Source organism: Acanthochromis polyacanthus, chromosome 7 (genome assembly GCF_021347895.1).
Source record: "Acanthochromis polyacanthus isolate Apoly-LR-REF ecotype Palm Island chromosome 7, KAUST_Apoly_ChrSc, whole genome shotgun sequence".
NCBI lineage: Eukaryota > Metazoa > Chordata > Actinopteri > Pomacentridae > Acanthochromis > Acanthochromis polyacanthus.
Window position 1 is genome coordinate 40,965,845 of NC_067119.1, and position 11,726 is coordinate 40,977,570.

General features: G+C 40.8%; 2 protein-coding genes across 2 annotated transcripts in view; both read left to right on the plus strand.

The window, feature by feature from the left end:
* The window catches only part of LOC110957620 (protein FAM83G), a 216,228-nt gene extending 208,230 nt beyond the window's left edge, over positions 1–7,998 (plus strand). Inside the window, exon 6 of the mRNA XM_051951369.1 lies at positions 7,989–7,998. The gene's annotated coding sequence lies outside the window, so the exon portion shown is untranslated. The remainder of the gene's footprint in view (positions 1–7,988) is intronic.
* The window catches only part of LOC110958786 (protein kinase C beta type), a 42,377-nt gene extending 30,672 nt beyond the window's left edge, over positions 1–11,705 (plus strand). Inside the window, exons 4-11 of the mRNA XM_051951374.1 lie at positions 2,976–3,087; positions 9,346–9,474; positions 10,025–10,181; positions 10,542–10,676; positions 10,835–10,931; positions 11,018–11,161; positions 11,242–11,415; positions 11,565–11,705. Coding sequence (XP_051807334.1) covers positions 2,976–3,087; positions 9,346–9,474; positions 10,025–10,181; positions 10,542–10,676; positions 10,835–10,931; positions 11,018–11,161; positions 11,242–11,415; positions 11,565–11,660 — 1,044 coding nt within the window. The 3' untranslated portion in view covers positions 11,661–11,705. The remainder of the gene's footprint in view (positions 1–2,975; positions 3,088–9,345; positions 9,475–10,024; positions 10,182–10,541; positions 10,677–10,834; positions 10,932–11,017; positions 11,162–11,241; positions 11,416–11,564) is intronic.
* Positions 11,706–11,726: the final 21 nt, after the last annotated feature.

Consider the following 11,726-nt stretch of genomic DNA (forward strand, 5'->3'; position numbering starts at 1 on the left):
CTAATGCAGGCCATGCTTCTTATTAAAAGACACATTTTTTGTTGTGGTGGTTTGTGTCCAATTAAAGACACCACATTTGTAAATTCTTCAGAGACAAAAATGTCTAAAGCAATGAACCTAACGAAGGAAACACGCCTAAAGATACAGATTCTCAACCAGGAAGGGTACGGTCAGATGGAAAAGAAGTGCAGATCCAGTCCTTCAGCAGTTGGATATAATCTGCAGAAATACAGACGAACCAACAGCTTGGAAGACAAACCAAGATCTGGGCGTCCAAGGGTTTCTTCAACAAGAAATGACTGCATCCTGATCTGCATGTGCAGGGAAAACCACTGAATGACATCACAGGAGCTTCAGCAGCAGTGGTCAAACCAAACTGGTGTCCAGTGTTCCAACCACACTGTACGTGGCCAACGTTTAGATCACAGCTTAAGGTGCTACAATGCTGTCAAGAAGCCTCTGATCAATGAGAGACAGAGGTTAGCCCAGCGTTTTTGGGCCCAAACACACAAGAACTGAACAGTCAGGAACTGGAAGAAGATTCAGATGATTCCAGTTCCCAGCTTCCTCCTGCTAATGTGAGGGCACGCAAGAAGGTCAGGCAAAGCATTATCTCCAGCATGTACAGTACCTACTGTCAAGGCAGTATCATGGTTTGAGGATGCTTGATGACTGCTGGTGTTGGTCTGTGATGGCACATTGAACTCTGCCAAGGTTTGTGCCATTCTCCAAACCCACATGCTCCCTTCTGCACGTGGACATCAAAACTGGATGTTTCAACCAGATAATGTTCCTTGAACGCGTCGAGGGCCAGTAGAACTTGGCTGCAGGTGCACAGTATCCAGGTCTTAGAGTGGTCAGCTCAATCCCCAGACATGAGCCCCACTGAAAACCTGTGATGGATTATCAAAAGGTCTGTTTCAAAGCGTAAACCAAAGAATTTCAAATAATTAAAAGCAGTAATTCAAAAAGAATGGGGCAAGATTACCCCTCAACAACATGAAAAGCTCAAGGGGAACATGCCAGCCAGGATGAGAGCTCTACTTCATGCTAATGGCAGGACTACTAAGTCTTAATTTGATGATGTGATGGTTTATTTATTTTTTTGTTCAGTTTTGAACACATTCTCTGTTCTTTACTTGGATACCGACAATGTTGAGCACTGACACATTGAAACTGTCAAAAAATGAGCTTTATTGTTTTTTCTTGTTGCCAATAAGCAAAGCATATCATTTGTTTTTGTTCGTGTCTGTCTAATGAAGCCACACCTTGTGAAACACAAAAAGGAATTTTTCACAAATATTTCATGATTATATTTGAGATCGTGTAAAATTTTAAGTGTGTCTGAAAACTTTCTACCACCACTGTACTTTCTGAATGTTTTTGAGGGACTAAGGATGCTCAAACACATGAAAATCTGAAATGGTGAACAATTCTTCAAGGCAATTGACCAGTGGGAGCAAAAGATCCAGTTGATTGACATCTGGGTTCCAGTTCAGATCATCAAACTTTTAGAACATTCTCCGCTCAGCCAGCTCTGATTTGCCTAAAATTTTTATGTCAGAAAATCTGAATATTTATGAAGATATTTGTGAAATTTTAGCTTGATATATGAAATACTTTCTGAGATAAATTATTATTAAAAAATTGTCCGATTAACCCCTTTCAACTTTTATATTACCATATTGAAATTAGTTTGGATGACAATATCTCAGGAACTATTAAAAATAAATGCCTCAATTTTTCAGTTTTTTTTCCTCAACACCTCATTAATTCAGAATCTGAATAGTGGACAAGTAGATCAAATAGTCTCTGATCCTTGGTGAGGTAAAATATGAACTGTAAAAAAAAAAAGAAAATGCAGAAGTCAACTAGTGATGTTTTCTGAACCGTAAGTAGCTGCATGTCACAATAATAAAAAACTCAACATATAGAATACTTGTTAATATGAAATACTCCCAAACATTTACCACAAAAACCTGCTGAAATCACATGAGAATGGAAGAGACTCACTTTGTTCTCCAGCAAACATGAATTGTTTAACTGCACTCATGACTCATAGATTGAAGTTGTAGGTTTGATGTATAAAATATATTATGAGTGAACTAATAGAAATTTAAAGGCAGTTAATTGTCACTGTTGAAGCGTAGACAGGTCAGTTTCTCTCACATATTTTGTGGGCTTTAGTTAGTTGGCCTTAAAGGAAATGAAACTGATGTGGAATCTACTATGTTAGACAGTAGAGAGGGGTTATAGCAGCTGCTAGAATTAAAATCAGAGGGTTTTATTGCCTAGTAGGTTTTCACAAAGAAGGAATTTTACTTGGTATTTTAGTGCAATGAAACAGTAATGCATAGATCAAAAATGTTGTCAGTCATAGTTATAAAAAAATCAGTGTTGCAAGAGAAATATTACCAGTGTGGAGGAATGTGCAAATTAGTCAAATTAGTCCTATATAAGGTTGCATAAAATGTCACATAAACAAGAACTTGAAATGTGCAAGAGGATAATAATAATCCTATTTAAAAGCGGTGTGTTTTTAAATAGGATTAAAATAGAAACATGTTGATCTCAGTGTTGGTTGGTTGGAGATTTTAACAGGCCTGCAGAGAGCCCCGACATCAGCTTCATCTCTCCGGTGAACTGTCTAAAACCAGCAGCCAGTTATTCAAAAAGATGTGAAAATCTGTCCCAGACGAGTCGACGTCATGTGATACAAACACCGTAATAATTCACACAGTTTTGAAATAAGATAAGCAATCATCTGCTATATTTATGTGCTTCGGGTTTTCCTAGATTTGCAAATAAAATAAAAAAATATGTCTGCACGGTTGAACACCTCCAGAGCTACACACAAACGTGTTTCCTTGTAATTTGGGTGAGCAAACACTTTAAAAGGACAACTGAAAGTCCCTCCTGAAATAAGCCAGATCACTTTAATACTGAATTCAAACTTCTCCTCTCTGTCTCTGCAGGATCCTCGTAGTAAACACAAGTTTAAGGTCCACACCTACTCCAGCCCGACCTTCTGCGACCACTGCGGGTCCCTCCTCTACGGGCTGATACACCAGGGCATGAAATGCGACCGTACGTACACAAACATCTGCATGTGTGGATGTGAAGCGCTTTGGAAGATGCGTCATTTGTTTCAAACCCTGCATGCATCACGAGTTTCCATTTAGAAAAATGCAAAAAATAAATGCGATGTTGCACCCACAGTCCAGCTACATCTAGCTAAGTTTTATTAAAGTCTAATACAACATTACTGCTGGAACTACTGTTGTAATGAAGGATATAATATTCAGTTTTTGCTGACACTATTAGAGAACTGCAACAGAACAATCATTGTGCATGTTTAAGGGATTTACAAAAATGATAGAATATAGAAAATATTTTAAAAACTTGTCGTTATTTTTGAGTTTATATTGTAACAGATGATGAGTGAGAGTATGCACCTTTTACTGTCAGCCTGACTTGTACGGCCTTAAGCATCATGCATTCACAAAAGGAAAAAAAATGGAGACTGTCAGAATTATTAAAATTGCAAGATAATATACGAATGACTAATATGGCAGAAATAGGAAAACTTTAACCCTCCTGTTAGGTTTGTTTCTCAGGAACAGCAATAATGTTTCAGGGTCAATTTGATGTTTGATTATCCAAAAATGTCAGAAATATAAAAATCTCAATAAACATTGATTATATCTCATTGTTAACTCCATTACTAATCATTTCAGTCAATATTTAGTGCAGTGGTGTACTTTACCTCTCACATGTCATGGTTCCATAAGGATAATTCACTTCATTTTTCTTATAATATGCATGTTAAAACTTTTTTTTTAAATGTACAGTGGGTACGGAAAGTATTCAGACCCCTTGAAATTTTTCACTCTGCGTCACTGCAGCCATTTGCCCAAATCAAAAAAGTTCATTTTATTTCTCATTAATGTACACTCAGCACCCCATCTTGACAGAAAAAGAAGAAATGTAGAAATTCTTGCAAATTTATTAGAAGAGAAAAACTGAAATATCACATGGTCAGAAGTATTCAGACCCTTTGCAGCGACATTCATATTTAACTCACATGCTGTCCATTACTTCTGATCCTCCTCGAGATGGTTCTGCTTCTTTATTGGAGTCCAGCTGTGTTTAATTAAACTGATTGGACTTGATTAGGAAAGGCACACACCTGTCTACATAAGACCTTACAGCTCACAGTGCATGTCAGAGCAAATGAGAATCATGAGGTGGAAGGAACTGCCCAAGGAGCTCAGAGACAGAATTGTGGCAAGGCACAGATCTGGCCAAGGTTACAAAAGAATTTCTGCAGCACTCAAGGTTCCTCAGAGCACAGTGGCCTCCATAATCCTCAAATGGAAGAAGTTTGGGACGACCACAACTCTTCCTAGACCTGGCCGTCCAGCCAAACTGAACAATGGTGGGAGAAGAGCCTTGGTGAGAGAGGTAAAGAAGAACCCAAAGATCTCTGTGGCTGAGCTCCAGAGATGCAGTCGGGAGACAGGTGAAAGTTCCACAAAGTCAACTATCCCTGCAGCCCTCCACCAGTCGGGGCTTTATGGCAGATTGGCCCGACGGAAGCCTCTCCTCAGTGCAAGACACATGAAAGCCCGCATAGAGTTTGCCAAAAAACACATGAAGGACTCCCAGACTATGAGAAATAAGATTCTCTGGTCTGATGAGACCAAGATTGAACTTTTTGGTGTTAATTCTAAGCTGTATGTGTGGAGAAGAGCAGGCACTGCTCATCACCTGCCCAATACAATCCCTACAGTGAAACATGGTGGTGGGAGCATCATGTTGTGGGGGTGTTTTTCAGCTGCAGGGACAGGACGACTGGTTGCAATTGAAGGAAGGATGAATGCGGCCAAGTACAGATATATCCTGGAGGAAAACCTCTTCCAGAGTGCTCAGGACCTCAGACTGGGCCGAAGGTTCACCTTTCAACAGGACAATGACCCTAAGCACACAGCTAAAATAACAAAGGAGTGGCTTCAGAACAACTCTGTGACCGTTCTTGACTGGCCCAGCCAGAGCCCTGACCTAAACCCGATTGAGCATCTCTGGAGAGACCTCAAAATGGCTGTCCACCAACGTTCACCATCTACCTGACAGAACTGGAGAGGATCTGCAAGGAAGAATGGCAGAGGATCCCTAAATCCAGGTGTGAAAAACTTGTTGCGTCATTCCCAAGAAGACTCATGGCTGTACTAGCTGAAAAGGGTGCTTCTACTCAATACTGAGCACAGGGTCTGAATACTTCTGACCATGTGATATTTCAGTATTTCTTTTTTAATAAATTTGCAAAAATTTCTGCATTTCTGTTTTTTTCTGTCAAGATGGGGTGCTGAGTGTACATTAATGAGAAATAAAATGAACTTTTTTGATTTTGGCAAATGGCTGCAATGACACAGAGAGTGAAAATTTTAAGGAGTCTGAATACTTTCCGTACTCACTGTACATTGGAAAGATGTACATATGAAATACAGTAATTTTACATTACATTGATTTGTTAAATTTGATTTTACATTTTGATTTTGTTTTTCTTTTGCGGGAGTGATGTTGATAAATAAACACAAGACACCTCCTCTGTTCAGGGTGGGTTTGCAAATATGTGACAGGAACTACTTTCATTTTATTTGTTTATGACACTTAATAAGCCGAGCAGAAGAAGTTTCATACTAAAAATGCTTTTATATACTTTTTGACTTTTTTTTTTAACTTTAAAATGGCTTAATTTAACCAGAAACATAACAGGAGGGTTAGAGCTGCTTTAGAATGATCACAGATTTAGGATTTCTTAAGTCGTAAAGCTTTAATAAGATACCTGTCAGTACAAAAGAAAAGACAAACCATTCTGACTAGACCTCTTTGAATTTTAGCTGAACACCCCTGATCCAGGTTCTTGTGTTTTACCCACAAGCCCTCTAACACTACATTTCAGACACTTCTCTACTGGTGTTCTATATTTTTAAAAAAGTATTTTGACCACATATGTAACATTAGGGAACAACTTGGATGCAAAAATCCACTTTCCTCCTTTAATATACAGTATGTTATTTACAGTAATTGACCTGCTCCTAGTGTGTTTGACTTGCTTGAGGTTGTGTAACATTTACTGCGGACCATTTGCCTGTTGTAGGCGGTAAAGACACAAACAGGAAGTAGGTTACATCTGTACAATGCTGTATTCAGCCACAACAGGTGTTGTTCGGTGTGCAGACATTTCCTCATTGGGCCTGTGCGCAGCATACAGTGTTTGATGGACTTTAACTTGGCCTCCTCATTAAAACAGTGGATTAGTTTATTCAGAGATGTGTTCTGTTGTTTAATAATCCACATAAACACACATTTAATCCACTTTGCAGACACGTCCCTGAAAACCAATATGCTGTGGCTAAATGACTGAATTTTAATTATATTACAGAACACAGCATTAATTAATGGTTAATTCAGACAGATATCTTCACCAGTGGTTAACTGAAGCTGATATGATGCTTCAGCAATGATAGTTTACCAAATCAAGTAGATATTTCTCAAGATTTAGTCATTTTAGTGCAAAAATATAGATTTTTCCCTTAAACTGTAGAAGGATAGTAATGTATAGACTGTCTAGAAACCTGTTACTACAGATGCCTGGCTGTTATTTTGAGTCACACTTGGAAAAACTGTGAGCCAGTGCCGTCAGACTTTTAGCTTAGATTTGCATTTAAGAGATGAGCTCTGCCACATAAAGCACTTCTTTTCTGTAGAGTTAGAGTTTAAATGGTTGGTGTACCGGATATGTAGTTAAATAAATAGATGACCCTTTAGAAAATTAATCATAAAAAAACTTACTACAAATGAAAGGGTGGGGTGAAAAACATACTGACAGCAGTAGATTAACTTCTCACTTACCACCTCTGCAGAACCACACCACCCACTGATTTGGGGGAGTGGAGCAAAATGTGAATCAGAGCAGTCTGCCATCCAGTGGACCGACTGCGCAATGACATACAAGCATTTTTTTTCTTTACTTATTTTCAGAAAATCTAGGAATTTGTGTTTGTCTGTGTAGATGTAAACAATAGAAATGCATCTTAAACAACAATCATTAAGTGTGTTGCTGACGTCGACTCTACTCTCACTGACTTGTCTTTTGCTGAAAGAATAATCTTTAGTGTCTGTGTAGATATTCTCGGTCATCCAGGTCATGGGGATCATAGGTGCTTTTAGTAGAAATCAACTGGACTTCTCTGGTAGATTCTTGAAGAGGTTTCTCCTTCATCCAAGAGGTTTCTTTAGTTCTAACTGACTGAGGAGTTACAAAGTGTATAGTTCCTCCAACTCACATGACTAATTTCCCATTAATGCCCAGGACCTTTGAGAGTCCTGGGCCTTAAAGGAAGCCATCTATGTCAAATTGGAAAAGCCGTCTCTAAACAGAAAAGGGGGTTGGCGACACCACTTATCTAACACCTATAACACAGCGATGAGGTCTCTCCCCAGAAAGTCTCACCATCATTAAGATCCTGACTTGGCAGATGCACATCCTTTGTTGTGTAAACTGGCAGCTCCACCGCTATGATTGCTGTCATTAGCTGTCATTATTGGTGAACCACATGATTTCACAACATTTTACACCTGGAGGCTGTGAGTCCTGGTCATTAATGGACCATTAGCCATGTGAGCTGGAGGGACAATAAATTCTGTACCTCCTCATTAGTCAGTTAGAACTGAAGAAGCCTCTTGGATGAAGGTGAAACATCTTCAAGAACTTACAAGAATAATCTTTAGTGGTTTTTGAGCACCACATACACAATACATGAAGTCTTTGGTCAAAACACTGCAGGGGTGAGTGCAGACTACAAGATTTTTCCTACAATTTGTCAGTTTCTTCCCATCACACAATTATATGTCGAGTGTGAAGTCTCCTAAAACAGTTTAGTCATAAACAAGATGCACTTGTAGTTTTTGGACATAAGTCTGAGATCGGAAGAGAGCCTTATCCAATAAGAGCAAAGGAGGAAACACCATAAGATGCAGGACAAGCTCGCTGAAATCTCACCAAACTTCAAGACAAGCTGGTCAAACAGCTGTGTGATGGTTTCCGTAGCTCCAGAGGAAGTTCTTTCAAGTCCGACAAGATAACTCTAGATAGCATGAAGGGTTGATGATGGCTGATGCCAAGCTCAGACCACAACACTTCAGAAGTCCTTGAATTACTGCTAAAAACTACCAACCGTTTCCTCTACATCACAGCTTATCGACACTGTGATGCTCATACTACAAACAGTGCAGACAGGGTTCACTACATCTTTTTATTTGTCACATGTCTCAAAAAGTGAGTAGATAAGGTAAATGAACGGCAAGAAACTTGACACATATAAGACAAACCAAAATACAGAATGAAAAGGTTTTAGTCGATATGAACAGAAATATCAAAGAAAAAAATACCAGAAACTGAGATTTTGAGGTGCTCATCAATGGGTCCATGATTTCATATGAAGGCAGATGTGATCCATTGTGATTTTTAGATACACTTTCATAGTAATGCATCAAAAGGAGAGGATACTTCTGGCCCTCTCCCAAAATTAACATTGTAGGGGTGCAATCCAGAAAATCTGTCCCTTGGGAGATATTGCACATTATTATTCCCTTCATTTACTACAGACCGGCATTTTAGGCGTAGTCTGCCTCATTGTCCACAAAACAAAACTCTCTGATTTAGTCTTGTAAGGGTGCTCCACAATGTGGAAACTCATAACTGTGTTCATGTGTGTTGCGTTGTTCGGAATGCAGATATTCTGCTACTTTTCCAGTCCGACTCCTCTCCATTTCATTTGGCGGATGCTGGAGCTGCTTGAATTAGAAGAGCATCGTTGATTATTTGGCGATAATTTCAGCAGAATACATCAGCACCTCTCGGAACAGATGAGGATGTTCCTGTGGTTGCTCTGACATAACAAGCGTTGTCTCACCAAAGTTTGAGAAGTTTGGAAAGGGAAAAAAATCACAGATGAAGTCTTGAAATCCTGCATTATAGCTGAGACTGTGGAGTTGGAGAGAATTGTGGGAAGAATTGCACCAAGAATCTGCCCTTACTGCTTATTTTAACTGTTGTTTTTCAGTCAGTCTCCTCTGAGTCCGTCATGTTTTTGAAAGTGCAGAACTAAATCACTTGAGAGCTTCTTTAATCCGACAATAAGGCACCGAAAGCATTCTGATAATTAAATGTGGGTTTAAAGGATGCAGGCTGTCGTATGTTGCACAGATTTTCAGGCTTGGAGGTTGATTTGTGGTGTATAAGATAAATTGACTTGTGTATTTTGTTCCCTCTGGGTTCAGACTGTATGATGAACATCCACAAGCGATGCGTGGCCAACGTGCCGAGCCTGTGTGGCACCGATCACACGGAAAGGAGAGGACGCATCCACATCTCGGCCCAGATCACCGACGACGCCCTCACCGTCACCAGTGAGTGCTCTTGGTTCATTCCTCTCATGGCTCCCGCTCAAAGCGTCCTATCAGACTGAGACTAAAACTGGAAAGTCCATTAGTCGATCGATGGCGCAATGATTGACCCACATCACCACCGGGACATGCATCCATGTGCCAGCTCTCTCTCTCTCTCTCTCTCTCTCTCTCTCTCTCTCTCTCTCTCTCTCTCTCTCTCTCTCTCTGTCTCTCTGTCTCTCTGTCTCTCTCTCTCTGTCTCTCTCTCTCTCTCTCTGTCTCTCTCTCTCTGTCTCTCTCGCTCTATCTCTCTCTCTCTCTGTCTCTCTCGCTCTGTCTCTGTCTCTCTCTCTCTCTCTGTCTCGCTCTCTGTCTCTCTCTCTCACTCTCAGACAGCTGTGGATTGATTATGGACCAGAAGCTAAACTGTTGTTAAGTGTTCTCAAATGTAGCCAGAGTTATTTAGGGCAGGCCTGGACTCCCAGCTTTAGACGTGGATGAGTTGTGCACTTGCTGGATGAACACCAGACTAAATGTAGGGTGTTTTCTGCTTCTGTTTTTAATCTTGCAGTTAAAGAGGCGAAGAACCTGGTGCCCATGGACCCCAATGGCCTCTCAGACCCCTACGTCAAGCTCAAGCTGATCCCTGACCCCAAGAGTGAGAGCAAGCAGAAGACCAAAACCATCAAATGTTGCCTCAACCCCACCTGGAATGAGAGCTTCACTTTGTGAGACACCTCTCGTTTTTTAGACACAGACATTCATTTTCTTTCTTCTTTTTGTGGTTTAAAGACACTCTCTTGGCCTTATTTTCAAGTCACACAAGCACAAAGCTAACTGCAGCTCATGCAAGTGACCCTGTCCTTGTTCTTTTTCCTGTTTGTGCTCATTTGTTGTTCAAGCTATTCTGGGTTACTGTGACTGCTCGGAAAAGCATGACAAAAGTGTCGCTTGCCGAGACGTTTTGGAGTTTGAATAGAGAGAGATGAAAAGATTGCGATCCAGATTTTCATCTTCGCCTATTTTAAGAACATCCTTGATCTTAACTTTCACTTGACCGTCCTCCCCTTTTTGTTCTCACTTCTCAGCAACCTCAAAGAAAGCGACAAAGACCGCCGGCTGTCGCTGGAGGTCTGGGACTGGGATCTGACCAGCAGGAACGACTTCATGGGTTCATTGTCCTTTGGGATCTCAGAGCTACAGAAGCAAGGGATAGATGGATGGTGAGATGTCGAGATGATGGAGGAGGTTTTGCAAAGTTATACAGGTGTAGGCAGAAATAACGAAGGCAGACGGTTCATTATTTAGGGGCTTCATTGTCATAATAGGCTGATAATCCTGGGTTTTATCTGACACGGCTTTGTTTCACTCGGGGGTTTAGGTATAAGCTGCTGTCCCAGGAGGAAGGAGAATACTTTAATGTTCCTGTCCAGCCAGATGGAGAGGACGGTAATGAGGAGCTACGACAAAAGTTTGAGGTAAGATGTGCAGAAACGGAGGAACAAAATGAAAAGTGGTTTAGTTTGTGCTCCTTCTTATTTATCTTAATTCCGTCTTTAATCAGAGAGCGAGAGTGGGTCCGGGGAAGCCCACCGACTCTTCCTCCTCCTCCTCGGTGTGCAAGTACGACAGTAATGGCAATCAGGATCGCGTCAAGCTCTCGGACTTCAACTTTGTCATGGTTCTGGGCAAAGGCAGCTTCGGCAAAGTGAGCCTCGTTAGCGTGGACGTGTTAATAGTGGGGAAAACTAAGTCGAGTCGCCCTGAAGATCATTAATGTCTTTTCAGGTGATGCTGGCGGAGAGGAAAGGTACAGACGAGTTGTACGCCATCAAAATCCTGAAAAAAGACGTGGTGATCCAAGATGACGATGTGGAGTGCACCATGGTGGAGAAGAGAGTCCTCGCTCTGTCTGGAAAACCGCCGTTCCTCACTCAGCTACACTCGTGTTTCCAAACCATGGTAGGACAAATGCAGAAATATGGCGGCTTACAATGAAACCGACATGTCTTGTGTGCATTAGTTTCAAATTGTTGTCATGGTTGCGCTTCAACTTTGCATAACCCACCCAAAATCTGCTAATGGAAGGTTCTCTCCATTAATGCTTCCAGGACCGATTGTATTTCGTCATGGAGTATATTAATGGAGGAGACCTCATGTACCAAATCCAACAGGTCGGAAAATTCAAGGAGCCTCATGCTGTGTGAGTAGAAAACCACACCTTGTGGGGGTTAATGCTCCCCAAAATATCTTCCATTTAAAGACCGATGACA